Source organism: Varanus komodoensis, unplaced genomic scaffold, assembly GCF_004798865.1.
Source record: "Varanus komodoensis strain SLA01 unplaced genomic scaffold, ASM479886v1 scaffold13_1, whole genome shotgun sequence".
Lineage (NCBI taxonomy): Eukaryota > Metazoa > Chordata > Lepidosauria > Squamata > Varanidae > Varanus > Varanus komodoensis.
In genome coordinates this window covers 7,221,182-7,245,269 of record NW_025335408.1, presented here as the reverse complement: position 1 = coordinate 7,245,269, position 24,088 = coordinate 7,221,182, and the positions used below count along the sequence as shown (strand labels likewise).

The following is a 24,088-nucleotide window of genomic DNA, read 5'->3' as shown; positions in this document are numbered from 1 at the left end:
CAAGTTAACAACCCCTGAGCATGTGTTAGCTGGGAGGAAAGTGCATGTATAATCTGCTGCTGATGGCTTCCAGGTGTGTGCTCCCCTTGATACATTCAGGATTTGATTTTAAGTGCCAGAAAGGTCGCTTCGCCCAGTGCCTTCTAGAAGTTAAATCCTGAACATGGCAGCCTCTGAGCAACTTTAATACTTTATCATTGTTAGCCACTTAAGCTTCATACACGATGTCTTCTTATCTTCTCAATTTTCTATTGCTGTGCTTTGTAATTTTGCTTGTACAAACACATAAAGTGCCTTCCAGATGTGTCTGAGTATAGGTGTGAATATAGTTTTGGTACAGGACTGACATCATCAGCCAGCATGGCCATTGGCCATGTTGGGTTGGGATGCTAGAATTTGTAGTGTGGGGAGGCTGTACTAGCACATCAGATGGACTGAACTTTAGATTCCAAAAACTACTCTTGTCTGAGCATTCCTGCACCTCTTCTTTTTTTCAGTGGGAGCATGACAGCATTTTCCTGCTTTGTCCAATATATTTGGCATTTTTACCTTTACAAACATAATGCAGCTACATTTTAAAGCTATTATTATTATTATTATTATTATTATTATTATTATTATTATTATTATTACATTTCTATGCCGCCCCTTGCCGAAGACTCAGGGCGGCTTACAACACAATAAAATACATTGAAAAACAGAACATAATAAATTACCATTAAATACAAAAATACAAAAAATACATTGAGTTACAAACATAATAATATAAAATTAAAATTATCAGTATTAAATAAGTAAATAAATAATATAGGAGGAGAAAAGAGAAGGAAGAAAAGGTTGCCCTGGCCAGATCATATATTTTAACAATTAAAATGATGTTTAAATAAAAAGGTCTTTACCTGGCGCCGAAAAACCAGTAACGACGGTGCCAGGCGGACCTCTTTAGGGAGTGAATTCCATAGGTTGGGCGCCACCACAGAGAAAGCCCTCCTCCGAGTACTTACTCTCCTAATTTCTTTCATGGAGGGTTCCCGGAGAAGGGACTCTCCCGCAGATCTCAAGGGGCGGTCGGGCATATACGGACGTAAGCGCTCGTTCAGGTAGCCAGGACCCAAGCTGTTTAGGGCTTTATAGGTCATAATCAAATCAATTTATATGAATGTCTGCTGCAGGTATACCTGTGGTGGATTCTTGGACATATTTAGTACTTATGGGATCTTTTTCTGTTACTGCTTAAGAACTCTAGGATTCAGCCTCAGACTATAGGATAGCAGGGACTTCTTAATATAGAACTTAAGCTTTCCTGTGATCATTTCCTAGACATTTTGCAGATGAAGTCATTGGACTGATTCAGATGCTGTTGTTTTGACAAAGAGAATGATGTGACCCGAGTACCAAGTAGTCATGTTGTTATGAATATCTTTCAGCTGGTATAACCTGAGATCAGGAACAAACTACCTGGAGAACTGCAACCCACCACTTGCTTTCTAAGTCCTAGCCCGTCTTGGCTTGTGCAGTCAGCTAGAACGGGGTTGGATTTCAACCCTGGAGGTGATTAATGCTTCCTTGAGGGAAAGGGTGGTTTCAGACAGCTTAAAGGAATTGTATTGAACAAATCTGGCTTAGATCCTCTGCTTTCTGATCATTGCCATCCGGTGTCAATTTTGCCTTTCTTGGGTAAGGTGTTGGGACATATGAAGGCTTCCATGCTTCAGATACTGTTGGATGATGCTTACCATTTTGATCCATTTCAATCCAGGTATTTTGGGGGTGGTGAGGCTTAATCTGGACAAGAAAGAGATACTGTGAGTAGAGGCACCCTACTAACTTGGATAGAGGATTACATCTAGCTTAAGATAGGGTTGCATTTCTCCAAGATTTGGTGCTAACTGGGGCAGTTTAGTAGTGGTGGGAGCCCAAAATACTTTTTACCAACTTAAAGCTAGTATTCTTGTTGAATAAGAGAGGGATGATCTTGCCCTGGCGATATCCAGGCTGGACTGCTGGAGCCAGTTATGCTGACTGCAAGTACATTTTGCAACCCAAAATGCTAGTTTTGACTTTTAACACCTTAAATGGTTTGGGCCAAAATTACTGAAAAGACCACCTTTCTTGTGCCACCCTGAGATAAAGAGCAGTTCTTCCTAGCTGCCTGATGCAGAGGGAAGCAGGGCTGGTCAGTAAAAGAGAGCAGGCCCCATACCTTTGGAATGAGCTTCCCTTGGGGATTTGTCATTCCTGTCCTTTCAGGACTTTATGAAAGCTCTGATGACCTATCTGTTTTTGCATACCTTTACATAGTTCATGGGATGCTGGTTTTATTGATCATTTCTGTTTTCATGGAACACTTGATTGGATATGTAGCTATTGAATTTGTTAATGTGTCTGTTTTGTATGTTTTTATCTTGCATTCTGCCTTAAGATGGTCCTGCCTTTAAAGGTGGCCTAAAATAATTTTCAATAAGTAAGTAATAAATAAATCCCTTTGAGTATATGCAGAATGCCCTCTTATAGCAGCTAGGCTTGCTTGCTTGCATCTGGATTCCATGGAAGGCCTTCCAGGGGAAAAGGTACCCTAGTACCTCTCACTTTAGAAATTGAGTGCATGCTCAGCAGCACCTCCAGATAGCATTTTCAGTCATTCCCTTACATATTAAGGTAAACCTGCTGAGATCAATAGATTCAATTCTAATTGACTTGGAGAATTGGGCTAACAATTGCCACCCAGAACCAATCAATTATTTAATGGTTAAATGAATGAGATTGAACTGCATAAATAACACCCAGCGCAAGGCAAGTATGTTTTTGAAAAAAAGAAAATCTCAGGAAAAGGCTTTTCCTGTGGCAGCTACAATGCAGTAAATTGTGTGGGTGCAGAACTACTGTCGACTAAAGTGGGGGGGGGGAATCCTACATTGAGAAGATTTGAAATCTCATCGAAAGGCAGCAGTGAGATGAGAAATGCTCTCTTCTAGGTAACAAAACATTCAGTTTCTTTTCTTGATGCTGAAATGCAGGTCTAATGTAGGGATGAGAATGTAATAAAATCCAGAATCTTCTTTTGTGTAAAGGCTGTGAATGTCTGTCTCTGTATATTGAAAGTAGGATATTATTTCTCTCTGTGTTGACTTGGAGTTGGCTAACCTAAAAAAAATCAATTTGCCTTGTCAATGCTTCCTGGAGTAGAATTCCACTCTTTGGTCCTTATCCCAGGTAAGACAATATTTGCAATTGTGCTTTGTATGAAAGCAAGAAAATATTAAATCTGTGAATGAGCAGATAGTGCTAAGGCATTTTCGGGTACCTTTGAGTATAAATTGGTTGTTATGGAGACTGGTAAAAATAAATGCTGATATTTTGCCCTGGGTTCATTCCTTCCAGCCTGCTGAAGAAAATTGAACGTGAAACATGGAGAGAAAGTGGCGTTTCAATAATTGCCACTGTAACCCGTCTTATGGAGAGACTGCTGGACTACAGGTAAGCAATGGATGCATGCTTTATCTCAATAAATATTATTCCATTCTTTGCCAGTGTAATGCCAGCATTTTCCAGAAAACAATCACTAGCAAGAAAATGAAAAAACCACACGTACCGGGCATCAAGTTGTAGGAGTTCAGATTAAATGAACATGATTGCAAATCTATTTTATGTCCGTTAAGGACTTACACATATAGCCAAGCTAAGGACTGAGCTACATGTTTAGAAAGATTGCATGGTGCTGCTTTCATGTGCAGGATGTCAGAGGGTAGGTCACATGTTTGAAAGTTCCCCTGAATCTAAGACTCCTGACTGTACAAAGCTTGCATGTCAGGAAGAAGTTTCACCCTAACCTTCTCTATGAACAATGTGGTGTTTTTCTCTGTCCAGGGAGGCACCTTCACCACATGCATACACATCCTGACCTGGTACAGTCATGGGTAATTTGTAGGAGTTTGTTTCTCTGTATGTGTTATTCAGTTCCAAGTGTGGCTCTTATCCTAATATTAGGAGCCAGCAGTATAGTGTATGCAGCTTCCATTGAGATGCTCCCTGACCAGGGCCAGCACTAACATTAAGACTAGCCCTGCATCTGATTTGGAACATCATCAGCACATTGTTAATCATTTGAGATAGTATTATTGAATTTTTACTGCCTGTGGTGGGGAGAGGTGTTTGCAAGGCTTTCTGCTGTTGGTGCCAAAATAGCATGACCATTTTTGGATGCTGTGTACCTTGTCTTGGGGATAGCGAGCCGCTTGCTGCTCTGCCTTGGTAAGGAAATGTCTCAGACTGGCTGTGGACACAATTGCTGTGCTAACTCATGAGCAGTGTCAGTTTCCAGTTGTCCCTTGCAATGCCTATTTTGAGGGATCCTTTGCAGAATCAGTGACTCTTCCAATGTTGTTGGACTCCAGATCCCATCAGCCCCAGCCAGCACAGCCAATGGTTAGAGGTGATGGCCGTTGTAGGACAATGGCATCAGAAGGGCCACAGGTTTCCCACTCGTGTCATGCAGGCGGCATTGCAGTCCCTCCTCACTTTTAGCATCTCTGCAGTCTGTTGTAACAAGCACTGCTAAGGAGAGAAGGCTAGTTGTCTCTGGATCCATAGCTTTTGCGTAGAAAAAGTACATACGTGGCCTGAAAATGTAAAGACGGACAAAGCAGACAGAAGCTGTTAGAGCTGAGTAACATCAGCTTCCCTCTCTTCTTGCAATCTACAGAGGATGTGAATCCAAAGAGTAGGAATAGCCTGAAGTACTTGCATATGTCCAGCTATGCTTCTAGTTACCACCTCTTTTGCTTGGGAACATAGGAAACTGCCACCCAGCTTGGTATGATTGGCCATAACTGACAGTGGTTCCCCATAGTTTCAGGCAGGCCAGCCCAACCTAGCAATGCCGACCTGAACTCTCAAGAGGCTGGGGATTGAAGTGGAGACCTTCTGATGCAAAGCATGTGCTACTGCTGAGCCTCAGCCCTTGCCAGTGGAATATTTGAAACCCAGTGAAGGTTCCAAGCATTGCGTCGGTAGTGGTTATCAGGCAGCTCACTCGCTTAGGAAACATTGAAATACTACCAGAAAAGACTGCTGGTTTTGCATATGGGACTGTATGATAAATCACAATCATCATCGTCATCATCATCAACAACAACAACAAAACAGCTTTTGTAAAGAACTTACAAGTGTTCAAAGTGCTTTACATGCATGAACTTGTTTTTATTCTTACAACTATCTTGTAAAGTAAGATGGTATCATTATCTCCCATACTGCAGATGTAGGAAGGAGCTGAGACCAAGAGAGTATGACTTGCCTAGGGCCTGTTTACTAACTTCATGCCAGAGCAAGAAGTAGGCAGAGGATGCAGCTCAGTCTCTTTGCCATTGAGAGTGCATCAGAGAACTTGTTCATCCCTCATTTTTCTAGTGGACCATGTCCACAGAGAGTACCCTACCATTTTTCACTGCCTTTTTATTTGAGAGAGAGCATCAGTGAATTTAGTGGTGGAAGTCTTTGCTTCCAAGACAACATGCTTGGGACTGAGATGCATGTGTTTTTATTTGAGGCCATGTGTGGAATCTTCATTCCCAGAAACTAAGATGTATTATCCTACCCAGTCTAGGTTTAGAGACTTTGAGTATCTTTTAAAGGTGCAACTTAGAACTAGATTAGGCCTTGGTTTCAGTGTCATAACATAGCTAAATTAGTCATGGTTAGATTCTGTGACCTGGATCCCATAATCTACTTTAGGCTTCCCCACAGGCTTGAGTGTACTTAGTGGGATACTTTCTTTGAAGCAGCAATTCCCTTTCACATATCATAACTACTTTGGAAAGTCCTCTCTGTTCAGAAGTAGCTACTGTGTTGAATGGAGAACATCTGTTAAATAAACAGTGGCCCAAAGCATGCTTAGGTGCACAAAACCCTTCATACTATAATTTTGCTCACGTGTTGTTAGTTAGATTCTAGTAGCCAGTCCATGAAGGGATGAGGCATGCATGTAGTGCAACTCAGCATATTTAAAACAATGTTTTGTTTTAATCTAAAGCAAATTAAACTGATTCCCTGATGACAAAAGTTACTTAAACTCTGTAAATTACTTAATGACCAAATGTGGGTAACTCTCCAATTTCTGTGGTGGTGGTGGTGGTGGTGGCTTCAGTAATATAGATATACACCAACTGACTTTCCATCCAGATGTTTTCAATGTCAACTTCTGTTAGCACCAGATAGCTTGATCAACAGTAGAGTTGTAGTCCAGTACAACAGCTGGAGTTGTAGTCCAAAACATCTGGACAGCACCAGGTATGGGAAAGCAGATTTATCCAGTTGTTTACACAGTGCAAGGGATAGGTTCCTACCCAGTAGGACTTACAGTCTCCAAAAGAGACCCAACAGTGTATATCCAAAGTTAGTCCTACTTAAGCCCCATTCATTTCAAGGTCACTGCTGTAAATAGGAGTAACATTGGATACAACCTGCAGGACTCATGTGAAGAATGTGAGAGGAAGGAAGGCAGAAACAGACACAGAAGAATATATGGTTATTGCATTGACATGTGCTCATACTTTAAAGTTGACTTAATCTAATTCATTGTTTTGTTCTTCAGTGATGTTATTTTGCATTTGGTTTTTAGCTACAGTACAAGCTACAATACCTTCTTGAATTGATCTGTCCTGGAATCTGTTAGTACAGATTTCTTTTAAATACACCTAAAATATCATCTGATGCACGTGATTAGTTGTTCTGCACATGCTTTGATCTGATTTGTTTTTCCCCCACCCACCTCTAGGGACTGCATGAAAATGGGAGAAGTAGATGGAAAAAAGATTGGCTGTACTGTCAGCTTGTTGGTGTGTATCTCTTTGGCTCAGATCTTGCTATTTAACAGTAACAATATGAAGTCTTAGATAAGGAACATATTTTTAATAGCCTACTTTCCAGACTGAGATTTAAACTATAAATTCTACTGCAGGATTAATGTATGCCAATGAATTCAAAGCTTATTATGCAGTCATAAAATATGCATGCTAAATTTGAATATATATTGACATGCCTGCAAAAATACACATGTCTATATTTTATGGAGTGGAGAATGTGGGTCTATATTAAATGGCCTGGAAAGTGGGAAAGAAGAGAAAGCCTGGTGGTGGGGAATGCCTCTAACGCATGCATAACTTTTTGCTTTACTTTGTTGTGGGGTGGGGCATGAGGAGAAAGCGGAGTTTTAGCATCTCTCTTCCTCTTCCTTACTCATGTCTTTGCAAAGAGCAGTGGTTAGCTTCTGCCTCCCCAGGGTCAGTTGCTTCTTCCTGTTTGGGATTCAGGTACATCTACTAATTACAAGGAGTGACTCTCCTGAAGTAAGATTATGAACATATGGAGAATGTTATTTACTGAGTAATAATTGGTGGAAGGATTCAGACTTCTCTCTTTTGAAGTGTGTCACTGGTTGTGTGCAGAGTATCTGTATCTCTCTGTAGAATAAGATCACAGACATCCCAGCGCAGGTTTTCAGAGTTTTTACAAAACTCAAGAGTATATTTTCCTTTACTCAAACATGAATAATAGAGACTTTTTTCTTCTTTTGTTAATTCACGGGGAGAGTGATATTTGGGGAAGCAGAGAGCAAGAGAAAAATTAAAATTCTTAAAACTGTTGAGGTGTACATTGAGAGATCACCAAAACCAAAACTATGACAAAATCCTTTATTTTTCATATTTAAACTTGCCTAATTTGCGAATCCAACAGCATACTTCTCATCCACAAAGAGAGGCTGGTGTTACCTCTGATGTTTATGCAAAGAAATCTAAGTGGAACATTCCTTTGTCTTCGGAGTCCAATCCAAGAAACAGAGCAAGCATGTGGCAAGGGCCTGCAAGCTTTCTAGTACTTGTGGAGCACTCCATGATCTGCTTGACAAACAGAGTTGCCTCTTACAGCATTGGATGCATAGCAAAGACTGCCTTCATTGAGTGTAGCACTTAATTTCCATCTCTGCCTTCCCTAGTGCCTTACAGAAAATCTTGCCATTTGGGATGACAGCGTTCACTCACTCACTCACATCCATACACATACCCTTGTACACACCCATTGTCAATGTCTCCTATTCATGTTTGAGTTTGTTTGTTCAAATCTGTTTATACAATGGCCTTCAGTGCAGCCATTCATAAAATGGTTCACAAATGAAATTATTCAATAACTGTAAATCAGGAAGCTCCTTTTTTTTCTGGGGAGTGAACTACACTGACTTATTAGCTGAGATGCTTGTATTCTTGCTGTCCTCAGAGAAGCTCAGGACAGGGTGTATTGCATTTAATTTTTTCATTTGCTGAACTAGCCAGGGACAGGTTCTTGTGCTATAGTCATGCTTTTCTCCTTCAACAAAGTAAATATACAAATTGTCCAACTTTGCTTTCATCTGCTCCCTTGCTTGGGAATCAGTCCAGATGGACTCAATGAGTTTACATTGGAGAACCCTGTAGTCAATTTATAACAAGCATCATCAAAACCATACAAAAAATAATTTTATTTTGGCAGTAACACTATGAGACAAGTTAGGCTGAAAGTAAGGTGCCTGTGGTGAGCCAATAAACTGTGTGGTGGAGCAGGAATTTCTACCTAAATTTCTAAACCCAGACTCAATGTTCCTACTTTCGTGATCAATAGAATAAATTTATGGTGGTCCCTGCCAATTTCCAAATCTCTCATCAAAATGTTCACCCTAATGCCCACAACCATCTGTTTAATGCAAGAGGAAAGCCTTTGGCATAACAAACAGCATATAATATGGTATAATGGAGCTTGAGAAAGAATGTTTGTCAAAGTCCTTGCTCCTTTTGTTTGAAGAGCCAAATAGGCTTTTAACCATTTTCTTAGCAGCAAGAGCTTGTCAAAGTAAGAACTGTGAAACCTTGATGACATTTCAATTGCAGGGTTGTAGTTGTTGTTTTTAGATTATCCTTAGGCTCAGAACTGCTCTGTTCTTTCCCTTTCTCTGTCTTGAAGCCATGAATATGGACTAAACTTGTAGCATTCATGAAGCTTAATGGAAACTTCACCTGCTTCTTGGGTGACTCAAATTAAATTCTCTTGATATTCCCGGAAGTATGACCTTGCAAATCTGCACCTCCTTTTTTGAATTGCAACCAGAACGTTTGACCCTTGCAAACCTAAATAGGTGGCCATGCTAGTTTTTGCTTAGCTGACCTCTGCACTCCATCCCAGCATGGTGTCACATGGTATCTTCTGACCATGCTTTTGAGTTTCTGTGGTACTGTTTAGCACTGATGTAGTTCCTTGATGAAAGTCAATCCCTGTAAATATCACCATCTGGACTGCCTTTTTGAGGCATATAGTTTTTGATGGAAAGGCCAGGAAAGCTGCCTTTATCATGATTTGCAAAGTAGGATTTCAATGCACATTTCTGATTAAAGCTTGATGGCTCTTATTTGTGAATATATTTCTACTCCCCCTTTCTTTTAGGTAAGAGTTTTATCTGGGACTTTCTCTTATATTTTATTTAATATAAGCGTTTTCCTGCAAGGACTCAAGGTGACTTCCATAATTACCCCCTGTTCCATCGTATCGATTTATCCTCACAACATCCCTGTGAAATAGGTTTGCCTGCGAGAGCATGACTGCCCCAGCGTCATCCAGTTGAGCTTCATGGCTGAGTGGGGACTAGAACTTGGGTATTTTGAGTTCCAGTCCAGCACTCCAGTCACCACACCATACTTACTGTCATTACTTTTTGATGTATATCTCCATTATTCACTAAAAAGAAAAATGTCTAATCAAGATAGCACTCTGTAATATGCTTGGACTATGTGAACTGAAGTACAGTTCTCAGTCTACAGTCTTAAAGCTAGCTGTGTGTACCATCTCTCAGTTTTCTTGGTAGTTGCTTATTCACACATGCAAATTGTTGACATGGCAGTCACCAGGTCTTGGAAGAGCAACAATGGTGATTTTCATTCTCAAATAATGTCCATGCGTGGGTGAACTAGCTCTCCAGGCTATTCTAAGGCAGTGTTTCCCTTAGAGGAATATTCATGAAAAGCGACAAGTCAGAATGCAACATCCGCATGGAAGTTTGTACTTTGTGACAGTATTAAAAAGTGTTTAATATAAATGAATAAAGATTCACAACCAGGAGATTAGATTTCCCCTAACTCACTTAACTTCTATACAAGAGATAGACAACTTGTGGTCCTCCAGATGTTTTGGCCTACAGCTCTGATCACTCTCTGAGCCAATGGTGAAGTATGCTGAGAGTTATAACCCTGAACATCTGGAGAACCACAAATTGACCACATCTCCTCTTCACCCACTCACTGTAACGTACAGGCCATATGAATTTTTTCATCCCAACTGGCTAAGGTTCAAACAGCTGTAGCAATTTTCTGCACTTGCACTTACAGATGAAGTTGCATATAGTTTGCTCAACTTTTTTCCTTGGAGTACCTGATTCTTAGAACTTCAGCACATTTTAGATACAAATTGCTTGACAGACCTATTTGTTTAAAAACTGTATTCTCCTTCACCAGAGTCCCATGGATCTCCCAGGGTGGCCAAGAAATGCAAACTATAAATATTAATGGAGATAAAGTTACAATCAGTTGTAATTTCTTGCATGAAACATTTTGTCACAAAGGAGTAACAGCTGATTATTCCCCACAGACATGAAAATCTACCTTAGCATGGGCTACTTATTTTCAGCTTTTAGCGCTCATGATGACTAAATGCATCATGTTTATCTTTCCTAACTGGTTTATTTACTGTACTATAGTTATACCAGTGTGCAGTGTTGCCAACTGGCAGTTATTTCGATATTGTATGCATTGAAGCACAGGCAGGCTGAACAGCAGAATGCTTCCATCCCCCTGCCACCAATGGATTATATAACTCAGAGTTCTGCCAGTACTTCAAGTGTAAACTGCAACTATGAAGAAAGTGTTGGGAAAGAATTGCTCATAAGGATCTATGCAGATACCCGAAACACTCTTTTTTCCAGCAGAACTGTATACTTCCCTGTTGATATTTTATAATCCAAACATAGAGATGCTAGACAGTGCTGGGGAGGTCAAAATATTTTTTCAGATTCTCAGCTATGTGATTAGAAAATTGTGCTATTCTTGAATTTCCTTTACTCTCCCTTCAGCCAGTGCAGAAAGGGCCATGTTGGCCACTTAGCTAAGGAGTGAGCTTGGTGAAAGGCTTTTGGGAATGCTCTATTAGGTAGGGAGGAAAGGAGACCATACTGTCAATATATAGTGGAATTGTGCAATGGTGTCTTTGCCTGCTCCTTTTCTGATCCAAAGTGCTGCACTTACACAGCTGAAATCAGTGCTTTGCAGAGCAAGAGGAGCATAAAGTCAACTTTCATCTTTGTGGTACTCCTGCTTTGCACAGGATGCTCATAATTCTCCAAGTTTGGAAGGTTATGGACATTGCCGCTTAATTAATCCTGTTACACAGATACTCTTGCACACAACATAGTCCTCTTCTTTAAAAAAATCATTTTATGATCTAAAAGGATTGCTTAAGATTCATTTGGATAGTGCAAAGAATCATTTTTAAATTGTTTTGTACACTTTCACCCCCTATTGAAATCTGATCTTTTCTGAAATCAGAATGTTTTTCCTGATTTTTTTAAAAAAACATAATGGGGTGGATGAAAAAGCACATCTTTTATTGTTAAATTGCCTTATGTAATAATATTGTGATTTTTAATATGCTCTTATTTCAGAATTTTTATAAGACAGAGTTAAACAAGGAGGAGATGTATATTAGGTACATACATAAGCTGTATGATCTGCACCTGAAAGCACAAAACTTTACAGGTAAATCTTTCACCGAATTGTCTGGGCAACAATTTTTTGAAACATTAGCAATGCATATTAGCAATGATGATGTAAAGAAACATTAGCAATACTGGTGCAAAGAAACTCTTCTGTGTCTCATGATGGTGTTTGTGTTTTCTGGAACAAAGCAGGATGTGACAAGACACAGTTATAGAGACCAACATGGGAACGACTTTGTCCTTTAGGACAGTTGTTGCTGCAAAGCAGAGATTGACATCATAGTTTGGGTTTCAGTCCCTGGATTGTCAGCAAACTGTGGCTTGTCCAAATTAGAGTTTGCCTTGTTCAAAAGTAATAGCAAACTATAGTTTGCTCAAATAAGGAAAGGATATGAATGGGAGGAGGGTCAGTGGGATGGAATTTGTGGCACATTCCCTTCCCATGAGACCAGAACATGGAGGATTAAGAATTTTGCATTTGATTTGATTCTTCCTGTCATTCAAACATTTAATTTGTAAGGTAAAAAATGAATAGGGGTACTGCATATATCCCTTGGTCTTGTGTTACCGAGTTCAGAGGCAATTTCTGAAGGAGCTTGTTTAAGTCCTGTATGTGAAAAAGAATCAGGCTGCCCTGCCCCATGGAATACCTGTCCCTGCGTCTGGCTGATGCCCATATGTTGAATGTCATGTTGAAATAAGACTCTGCATGAGTGGGGATAATCTGTGCAGTGGTTCACACCTCACAGTTGTGAGGAGTTATCATACAGACTGGGCACCTCAGTACTGTGTAGGGTCCATAAAAGAACACAAATGTCTACATTAGAAAGCAAAGCTTCCTGTAGTGTGGCTGTTGTGGTGTGGTAGGACATTGGTTAAGGATGGAATTGTAGGTCAGATATTTGGTCAATTGTACCTCCACCTTTGAAGTGAATAGCTTCTCTTTGCAAAGGTAGTTTTCAAGAGAAGGTCTTTGTCCCAAGGAATGAGAGTGGAACAGAAATGGCCCGAACCTTAGGGAAGCCAATATCCCAAGTACTGAGAATGCACTCCCACTACATAATGGAGTGAAAGAATTTTACCTTTCCCCCATATGTCTATTATGATGTAAAACATTTGGAAGTATCAAGGAGCTGCCTGTTTACTGTTCTTTCTTGAATAGAAACAGCTAGGTTAGAATCCATGCATGCATGCATACTGCCAGTTTTGTCTCACTTTCTGCTTTTTCTGGCCAGATTTATATGCCAATAATTCTTGGCAAGGGCCCTTCCTTGTTAATGTCAACTTTAAATCTTCTCTGGAACAGCTGGCAGCCAGTCTTGCTTCTTGGTGACAATTGCAGTTAGGTTGCTATGCATCTTCCATGCAGTTCATGGGATTTGCATTGGAGTGAAATGACTGCCATTTTAATAGTGGTAGTGCTTGATACATTTGGCCTTGGATATGCTGTGTATTCAATATTGATCCCTGACAAATGTCCTTGATTGAGCCCTGATTCTTGACAAATGTTTATATTCCTTATTTTTATTTATTTTACATTCCATATATTTTTATCCTGCCTTTTTTCTGGCAAATAACCTATAAGTACATAATTATCCTCTCCCTCTTCATTTTATCTTCACAATAACCCTGTGAGGTCGGTAAGGTAACAGTCAGTGTCTAGCCAAGTCACCCAGTGAGCTTCATGGCCAAGTGGGGAATAAAATCTGAATCTCCCAGGTTCCCACTCCAACACTTTAGCTGCCATGTTACATTGCTTCTCTCTTTATACACGTTGTGCTTTCTAACCTTTACCCATAAAACACAGTCTGGCATCATTATTCACTCCTGCTAGGTTTCCATGGACTTTGACTGAGTACAAGATTTATATAGCTGCAAATTGTATTGTTTAGAATGAGTGATTTTTCTCTGCAATGTCAAATACTTTAGCAGAGGAAAAAAGCCCTCTGTTATTTATCTTCCACATGAAAGAAAATGGAAAGCCTGTAGATTTTTTTTCATTTGTAGTGTATATGTCAGCATCTGTTTAGGAGATTGCTATGGTATCTTTCCAAGGATGCGTGATTACAAATAAAAGTGTGTGCACGCACACAGCTGCATTAAAATTTATTATTTTATTATTTTATTTAAAACATTTCTATGCCGCCCCCATCGCAACAAAGCCTCGGGGCGGCTCACAACAAAAACATGTTGCAATGTTGCAATAAGCCATGGTTTATCATGACAGGAACAAGCTTAGTCTTTCCCCAGACTCTTATGTTCTCCCCCACTCCTCTGGTACAGTAGGAGAAGGAATTTGGAAGCTTTTGCTTCAGTTCTTCATTAATCACAGCTTACTGTGCCATCCAAATCCAGCAAACTATGGTCAAATCCGAATATGTTTTCTTTAAAACAAACCAACTTGAGACTGGCTTCTTTCAACAAACTGAAGTTAAAATGAGTCACAGTTTAGTTTTCAGACACAATGCTAAACTATGTGTTAAAGAAAATCAGAAATGAAAGCTGATCTTGGAAGAGGAGAGAGTAAAGAGGAAGAATGACTCATTCCCATGACAGTAAACCATAGTTTAGCTGTCAAAGACAGCCATAATCTTAAATAAAAAGCAGTAAAATATTTGCAACCTGTTTGATTATGTTCTGAATTTAGTTCTCTTTTGTTGTGTGTGCACTAAATTTCCTTCACGTTTATTTGTGACACATGATAGAGGCTGCCTATACATTGTTGCTATATGATGAGCTGCTGGAGTGGTCGGACCGGCCACTGCGAGAATTTCTGAACTATCCTATGCAGACAGAATGGCAGCGCAAAGAACATCTTCATCTCACTATCATCCAGAATTTTGACAGGGGAAAAGTGAGTGGTTTTTGGTTAAAAAAATGCCAACAAGCAGTTATTATTATGCTTTTAGGTTGTTAATTTATTACATAGCATGCTTAATATGCAATGTGAGGGTTTGCTAGATTTATTTTACCTTCCTATGACATCTGCAATTGTCCATTGTTGTGACCTTCAGAATTAAGCAAATCTTAATTTGGTGCATGCTTAGGATTTCCACTAATTTAACACTGCCTTTTTAATATGGAACAACTGGGAATAAAGCTGTCTAGAGAGAGAATGATGAGCATTTGGCCTGTGACTTCTAGCTTCTGGGAAGGATCTAATGGTGTCTTGGTACTGGCACTGCTGAAGATGCACTAATATTAACCAGAGCTTGTGCAATGGCAATGGAGCTTGCTCATGCAGTGGTGATTTAACTTCCCTGATCCAGCCAAGACACCTCACTTTAAGTTTAAGGATACTTAGGAAGAAACAAAGTTTCTGGTGTCAAAGATAATATGAAGTTTATTAAATACATGATGAATATGGATGTCGAATATAAACAAATGAAAGAAAACTCTTCTTCATGGCTGTATTAGTTCACTGAATAGGCCAGAGGATGCTCTGTGAGGCTCCAGAGCTACCTGGCTGAACAAGGCGCCAGTTCCTCTCCCCAGGCTGAGAACAAAAGTCAATGCCTTCTGCCAAAGATTTTATAAAGTTCTTCTCTCCCTGTTACTGGAGCTGTCAGTATACACAGGTTGTAGTGTTTCCTTCCAGGGAGATGGGAGGTGGTATGGGGAAGCTTCTTCAGTAAGGCAAGCAGTTTTGTTCTCACAGCCGAAGTATCCCTTATCTACAGAATGATTGTGGAAGGCAGTTGTAAGGTAATTATCTATGGTGCTCCTCTTAGCCAGCTGAAGCCACAAGGCATTGGCATGACACCAAGAAACTCTTCTGCCTTTTAGACATTGGAAATGTTCACTGTGCTACTTGTTGAACCTTAATAACATCTTTACTATTCTTCTGAACATCTGCCATGATTGCGAGAACTATTGACTTTGCTCAAGCATGCTAACACAACCTGAGTAACGTCATAGAATTGATGCTGTTGCATCCTTTCTTTTATGCTCTATGCTATTGATTTCATTGGTTGTACTAAATATGTTTATTTATGTTAAATAAATAATTTTTTTAACTAGGTATTATATGCAGTGCCACCTACACCCCCACTGCAGTCTGACACCTTGGACGTGTTGGATGGGAACTTCCATAATTATTAGCCAGTGCAACCATTGAACAAGCTGGCTGGGAAGTGTAGGAATTGCAGCCCAACACGTCTGAAAGGCATCTGGTCAAAGAACTCTACGTTACAGAATATCTGAATAGGGTTGTGCACACTGTTGGAGCCCATGATTAGACTCGGTAGTAATGTTGGAGCTCAGCTTTATACTACCTAAAGGTTGTTCTTTCATTCATGGTGCTGCAGGATTGACTTCATAACTCAGCTGTCATTTTGTCTACCTGTCAGTTTGCCATGCACTTTGAAATATAGTGTAGCACTGTGTAGCAATGATTCAGATATTTTTTACTGGTAGTCACTATCATCACTCTCAGCACCTGTGGCTGTGGCTTCCAAAATGGAAGAGACTGCAATTCCATATTGCCAGTTCTTATAAGCAGCTCTTATCTGCCTGTTGGTTAATGTTCTCTGAAAGTGCTAGTTAATGTTAGATTGTACTGCCAGCAGGAGGCTCTTGAAAATCTGTTTGAAGCAGCTAGGAAACATTTAGGTTCTGCTCTGTGCTGAACACACCTCTGTCTTGTTTGTCTTTAGTGCTGGGAGAATGGCATTATCCTATGCAGAAAGATCGCTGAGCAATATGAAAGCTATTATGACTACAGAAACCTCAGCAAGATGCGGGTAATGAAACTGGATGTATTTTGGTCATAAAAAGCAGTTAAAATTGAGAGTTTTGCCAGCTAGTTTGCAATTTAATTTCCTCAGTTTTAACTTTAGTATTACAACTGTGATGCAAGTGGTTTATTTATTAATTTATTTTATGCAAGAACAAGACCTTGCTCTGGGGTGATTTATGAGGAAAGAAAATAAATGGGAGTGCCACATTTGCTATTCTAGTATATTTTGGTTTTGATCCAGTTGTCTCAAAATTGCAAAATGGAGAACCCACAGTTAGACTGCTACAGAGCCATTTATGAATTATTCCAATGCTATATTGTGGCAGGGGTGGGGGTTGGATTCCTTATCACCAGCTAGATGCCATGTACACTGTATTGAAGCTATAATCCAGCACCCACTAACCTGAGATTAAGCCCTGTAAGTGAGACTTACATCTGGGTAGATATGCAGGCACTGATTATCATTATATTCATTATTATCTCTGCCTGCACTTACTATTCTTGTATGGGAAACCAAACAATTATTGTTATATTAGTTGCATAAAAAGTATATTTTGTGAATTCCCTATTTCAGTATTAGTAAATGTGCAATCTTTTCCCTAAATGAGAGATGCCAAGAACTTTCTCCCTTTGTCCATGTGTTTCAAAGACTTTCCCTAATTTGGGATCCTAACCCTACTTTTTTCTCCATTCCCTCAAACTGAAAACAGAACATAAAAAAAAAACAAACACCTGTATAATTCTGAAGGTTCTAAGTGTTTTGTTCCTACTGGTCTCCTGAACCATATGAGTAATATTGACCAGTAAACAAAGGCCAGAATCCAAAGCTGCCTTTATGCTAATAGGAATGACCACAAATGAAATGAGAAACTTGTATTTCCTAGAGCAATTGGGAACTAACCAAAGTTCGTATTTCCCGAATGGAAGAAGTTTTCAGAGCTTGCAGAAGAGAATTCTGCTCACCTATCCCATTCTGGAAATGCTAGTCTGGGCAAATTTAGGTTAGTTTAGGTTATGCTAGCACAAGCTGAAGAGCACCAGCCAACCGCCAGCTTTGGATGATGCCCTCAACATGGAAGTAGGTACGTTGTGCTTAAGTGGGACTGCCTCTTAGCTTGTAATCATACTGCTATCACTTCTCTTTAGTTGTGATTCACCAAACGTGTCAGTAATGTCATACTGGAATTAATTGTGCAAACCTACTTTTCCTTTTTATTTATGAATCCCCTTCTAAATAGCTGCTTTTCCACCAATAAACTCAGGGTGATAGAAATGGACTGATACAATCCTATAGTCACTGCCTCCAATTCAGATTCATGACTGAGAGGGCGTTTAAGTTGATCAGAAGTAGCCTTATACAGAGTGGGAATATTGGCCTGTTCAGCTCAGCTTTGTCTACAGTGAATGGCAGTGTCCTCCCAGGATTTCAGATAGTAGTCCTTCTCAGCCCTACCTGAAGATATTGTAGATGGAACTGAGATCACTGAACCACTGCCTTTTCCCAGATTTCCTAGTTCAATTTATTATTTATTAACTGGCTGAAGAATTTTACCTATTATTTATTCAGAAAAGTACCAAGGGAGATTAACAAAGAGCAAGTGTACAATTTGAAAGACACAACACAGAAGGAAAAGAGATTGGAAGGGAGGAGGAAAACTACAAGCTCAGGCACTAGTTCTTAGTTAAGTCTCTGGTATACAATACTGGTTCTGCGGCCATCAGCTCTAAGTAACTTTTGAACATTTCTGTCAAGTTGCCCATTTTATTGACTGCATTTGAGTTCTTTGCTACCTTGAAATACCTTATTTTCTAGAAGAGCCTTGAAGATTTAGAAGAATTTATTTAATCTTACACAGGTGATGGAAGCCTCCTTGTATGATAAAATTATGGATCAGCAGCGTCTGGAGCCTGAGTTTTTCCGAGTTGGATTTTATGGAAAGAAATTTCCTTTTTTCTTACGAGTGAGTTTTTCGAATTTTTACTTCTTTTAACCTAAAAGTCTTCATCCATGACTGTGCTGAACCAAGATGCTTCGCTTCCCTGAATCAAAGCATCATAGGGCACCTACTCCCAGATCTACAGTCATCACTTTATGAATTCCTCCTGAGCCATTCTAACATCAGTTCTGATTTTCATCTATCCACTTAATTTCTGTCACTTAAAGCAGCTGTTTCTTGCCAGGGTTGTCCCTGATTCGTGCTGATGTCTTCCCACACATAAGAGGTGCTTCTCTTCCTATATATGCAATCACTCTAGTCAGTGACTAGAACCTGGGGGTGAAAGAACTTCCGACTACTTTATGTGTCTTCCAGGCATTGTCTCCCCTCCTGTTCGCTTCTGAATTTGACTGATAGACTTGATGGGGGACCAAAGGGATTGGACATGCCATCTATTCACTTTATGCAGTCTGTTCAGTCCCCTTTCCCCAGGGTAATTGAATAGAGCTATGGTACTCCACTAAAAGATCCCTTCATTTGTTCAGACAACACTCTTGTTTAATTTTATTTTCTAAACATGAAATGGTATCTCCTCCCCTTAAGAGTTGCCTGGAAGGTCATTGGATGTTGCTGAGGTATTTGTTTTTGTTATTTCCTCGGTAGGTCAACTGACTGGAAGATAAAAATAGGTAGTAGAGAGTTTGAATTGGGAAAATGATCTAATTAGTAGCTCAAGTGTGAGTAAAGAAGGGGGAAAGCATCACATATAGAATAATTTCACCTGCAGCAATTTGCAGGTCCTTCAAATGGAAACCTTTTAGCCCAATGCCAATTTATGAGTCCTTTAAAAAAAATACTCCAGGAATGTAAAGTTGACCTGAGGTGTAGTATTTTTATCTACTTCAAGGGATCTTTCCTGTAACCATAGCAATGTAAAGTGGCTCGATTATAAGTACTAAGAATTCTTCATAGTTCATGCTCCTACAGTTGTCAAGTTGGTAACTATCAAGTTGCTCTGAAGAGAATTTTACCATCAAATCTTTGAGAACCACAATAAGGATGTATGGGAAAAGCAACAGTGCACTGTTTCTCTGGAAGAAAAATATAAAAGGAAGTGTCACAGGCAGATACTCTTTACAACACATGGTCTGCAGGAAAATTATGGCACATGCAGTAATAGCGAAGTTCTCGTGCAAGTGAATTACTCATGCATTACTGAACAGAGCTGCAGAAAATTAGAGTGGAAAATGACCCTTTAGCATCTATAGCTGTCAGCACAGCTATGGAGCAATTCATCTGGCACTGGTTACCAAGATCTGAGATTAATGTTGGCTGGTCAGGTAATGTGCTATTTTTTATTATTATTATTATTATTATTATTATTATTATTATTATTATTATTATTATAACATTTCTATGCCGCCCCTTGCCGAAACCTCGGGGCGGCTTACAACATGATAAAATACATTGAAATACAATAGTACATAATAAATTACCATTAAATATAAAAATACAAAAAATACATTGATTTACAAATACAAAATTAAAATTATCAGTATAAAATAAAAATATAGGAGGAGAAAGAGAAGGAAGAAGAAGTTGCCCAGGCCAGATCATATGTTTTAACAATTGAAATGATGTTTAAATAAAAAGGTCTTTACCTGGCGCCGAAAAACCAGTAACGACGGTGCCAGGCGGACCTCTTTAGGGAGTGAATTCCATAGGTTGGGCGCCACCGCAGAGAAAGCCCTCCTCCGGGTACTTACTCTCCTAATTTCTTTCATGGAGGGTTCCCGGAGAAGGGACTCTCCCGCAGATCTCAAAGGGCGGTCGGGCATATACAGACGTAAGCGCTGGGAAGAGAAAGAATAGCCTTTGCACCTTTACCAGCAGAGATTTAAAGTGGCTGAATTCAGCACGCCAGAGGTGGATGGGATGTGTCTTAACAAAAGCTGTGACAGCCCGTTGCTGGCTGGGATATATCCACACAGTGCTGTATCTTGGGTAATCTGGGCCGCCAATATTTGCCACACAGAAGATCTTGGAGAAGGAAGCAGTGGAGTAAAGTGGGTAAAACAATGAAAGAGGAAACCAGCTGCCATGGTCTGGTGCCCTCCAGATATTTAGGTCTATCACTCCCAATATTACCGACCATTGATCATGCTGGAGCTAAAGGGAGTCTAAACTGAAGGGCCCCAGGCTGAAGAAGGTAGAGTTTCCACTTGTCCAGTTCTTACCACTTTGCAGATTGAAAAATGGGTGTTTAATAACAATATTGTCCTAATCTAAAAATGCTAAAAGAACATGAAGGTTTCTGTCCAGCCTGTTACCAGGTTTGGTAGAGGGTTTCAGGTCTTTTCCAACTCATGTAAATGGATAAACCAGCCATATGTGCAATTTGTAAGAGGATTTTCTTTCTGTCGTTCTTTTTTGCACTTTGATTATTTGATAATGCAATGAAATGATGAATTCTGGTAGTCTTCAGAGTTCAGAGACATTGCAGTTTCACCAGTCAGAAATGAAATTAAATGAAATGCCCACAAGTGCTATAAAAGGTTATTTTCATTTGAAGACCTAACTTCTGAAGCAATTCTGGCACCTTCAGTAATTTCTTAAGTGTGTTTTCCTTTTTTTAGCTTCTCCAAAATAGAGATGTTTTGTCTTCATTTCAATTTTCAGGATGCACAAACAACTGAAAATGCATGAAAAATAATTATACTTTGGAATAGTTACAAGAGGAAGAGAGAACTAGAAATTAGAAATTCACTGGGCTCATTCCAGTAATAAAAGGAGTATTTCACAGAACCTGTGGATATTTTTGCTCTTTTCATCTTAACAATTTGTTATCCACTTTATGTTTAGTAAGGTCAACTATTGCATGTTCTGTATTTCATAAGTTATGAATACAGATCTCTCTCATTTTCAAATATTACTCATTTTAAAGAATTGGTATTTTATCTCATAATTATACAGAAAGCCTCTGAACTCTGTAAGTATCAATCCAGAATTGGAGGTTTCTTTTCTGTCTTCTTTCTTTTTAAAGCAAATACTGAGTCATTTTCATGTTATCCACTGAGCTTTCCATATTTTTCTGCCCAGAACAAAGAATTTGTTTGCCGAGGGCATGACTATGAGCGCCTGGAGGCTTTTCAGCAGCGGATGTTAAATGAGTTCCCACATGCGATTGCTATGCAACATGCCAATCAGCCAGATGAAACCATCTTTCAAGCCGAGGCACAGTGTATCCCCCAGTTGGCAATGAAGTTTGTGTGCTTAACAGACACATTGAATCCAATGTATTTTTTTTTCTCCTGCAAGGAATGCAAGGGGCATCCCTTGGCCCATGGAAGGAGATATTTAATTCCTTCTTCCTAAATCTCCATGGTCCAAAACCTAATCAAGACCTCATGCATTTACGCTCCACTAAGTGGGACCATTATGCATACCTTTGTGATTTTCTGAACCTAGCCCTAAAAGTCCATGTATGTTCCACCAGCGGCTTTTCTTTAAATATGTTTTTTAAAAAACTAACACACACACATACACACACACACACATTAATATTGTTCAGAAGGCCCAGAGTTCTTTGGCTTTTGGGTGATATGATTTATTTAATTAAGTTAAATTGTGTTTTCCATTATTGTATTAGTCCACTTATGTTTGTGATGGTAAGCTGCCTTGAGTGCTGTTTTTCTTGGTAGAAAGGCGGGATACAAACTAGTGACCAGATCAGGACAACTGAGAAACCAGAGGGGGTTAGAATACTTGTGGGAAACCTAGCTCTGCAGAGGCAGGAAAGATCTCTAGGGGATCAACCACAAGCCTAAAACAACTGGATGAAGGACTGCTAAATTAGGGGAAAACCAAGTGGAGGAAAAATGGCATGATATAACCCAAGAAATGTCATGTCTGGATCACCAGACAAGATGCACTTTATTCTGTGAGGTGTTCAGTCAGATCCCACACATAGTGCTATGTTCTAAAATCCTTGATAAGGCAGTACCAACTCAAAAATGTAATGAGGCTTTGTACCAAATTGGTAAATGCATATGATTTCTAAAGACTGGTTTGGTTGCCATTCACAACTCTTGTGATGCTATGTATCTGCTCCTGCATTTACACTGCTTGTGCAACGAGACTGTGAAGGTTTGCAAAGTTCTTATAATTCCCAAAGACCTGCTTTACTAAATGGTATATTATTGAATGCATACCTCAGGCGTTTAGTGAGACTGGAGAAGTCTAGAGGTAAAGAAACAATGGATTTCTGGTGGCCCAAACTTGAGAGTTGACAGAGGTCTCACTGTGATGCTTCCACGCCATTGCTGGTACATTTTGAAAAGTGAAGAGGCTGGTGAGTGAGACAGGGGTTGTGGGTAGCAAAGGTGGGGCAGGTCTCAAATATCATCAGGAATATCACAGGACCCAAAGGTTAGGAAAATACTATCTTGCAAATACACATATTTTTACTTCTCCAAATCAATTGAAGGTTACTTGGCCATCACTTGTATGACAGCAGTTTTTCATCTTCATTGATTGGGAGCATTGTAAAGCAAGAGCCTCCAGCTTTTTGGAACTCATGGGCATATTTGGAAATTTGAAAAATGCTGCCTTAAATATTTACTGATGTATGCACTCTTTAAAATTATTTGTCTACTTAATGGAAATTAACAAATGGAGGAGAAAATAGAATTTCCCCTCCATGTGATAATGGAATGTGCCATTAAACATTCTTATAAAGCTATGGACTAAGGGCTTTACAATGTTTTGATATTTGAATGAGTGACATAAAGGTGTCAAGTTACTGGATTTTCATTTCACTTTTGTTGAAAACTATGTATAGTTTATAGAAAGTTTTATGTATTTCATACAAATCCAAATGTGTCTATAAAAATAGAATTAAAAAAAAACAGAATAGAATTTTAAAAAAGAGTAACTACATACATACATAGAGTGCAGACATGCACCATGTTTGGAACTCTTTGCAGAAACCACGTGTCTACAGGTGCCACAGTGGTAATGTGGTCTAAAGAGTAACACATTTATTTTTCCAAGTCATGAGCTACCTTGGTCCTTAACTTGTTGCACATAGATCTACAAATCTATGCAGTGACTCCAATTCCTGAAGGCCAGGAGGTGCTGCAGAGAGAAGGCATTCCAGATAATATTAAAAGTTTCTATAAAGTAAATCATATCTGGCGATTCCGATACGACCGGCCATTCCACAAAGGGACCAAAGACAAAGACAACGAATTCAAGGTATGATGTTTTCTCAATTGTAGTCAACAGACATTGAAAGTATGTTATTTATTTTATCTGAAGAAGTCACCTAAGTGAAGGTTACTAGACGATATGGTGGGGTCAGTTACATTCCACTGGGGCTCACTGTGGTCCCAATCACTCTTTTTATATTTTCTTTGAACAATAGGTTCTTTTGACATAGCACATTTTCTGGAATGAAGTGTTGGCACAGATTGTCATGGTCCTAAATATGCCATTTAATCAGTGACCTACATAGATACTTAGGACACATATCATCTATATTGGACTAAACAAATACTAGAAAGAGTTCTACCATGCAGCAATATAAGTAGATCATTAGTCCAGCTGAGATGAAAGGCTGTTTTTGGT

The 24,088-nt window shown here is 39.4% G+C and overlaps 1 protein-coding gene across 6 annotated transcripts in view; it reads left to right on the top strand.

Moving 5' to 3' along the window:
* The window catches only part of DOCK4 (dedicator of cytokinesis 4), a 269,237-nt gene that overhangs the window by 222,118 nt on the left and 23,031 nt on the right, over positions 1-24,088 (top strand). For all 6 annotated transcript variants that reach the window (XM_044422953.1, XM_044422952.1, XM_044422951.1 and 3 more), the window contains exons 33-40: positions 3,382-3,477; positions 6,773-6,833; positions 11,732-11,825; positions 14,491-14,639; positions 16,441-16,527; positions 18,380-18,484; positions 21,560-21,701; positions 23,550-23,716. In XM_044422953.1, coding sequence (XP_044278888.1) covers positions 3,382-3,477; positions 6,773-6,833; positions 11,732-11,825; positions 14,491-14,639; positions 16,441-16,527; positions 18,380-18,484; positions 21,560-21,701; positions 23,550-23,716 — 901 coding nt within the window. The remainder of the gene's footprint in view (positions 1-3,381; positions 3,478-6,772; positions 6,834-11,731; positions 11,826-14,490; positions 14,640-16,440; positions 16,528-18,379; positions 18,485-21,559; positions 21,702-23,549; positions 23,717-24,088) is intronic.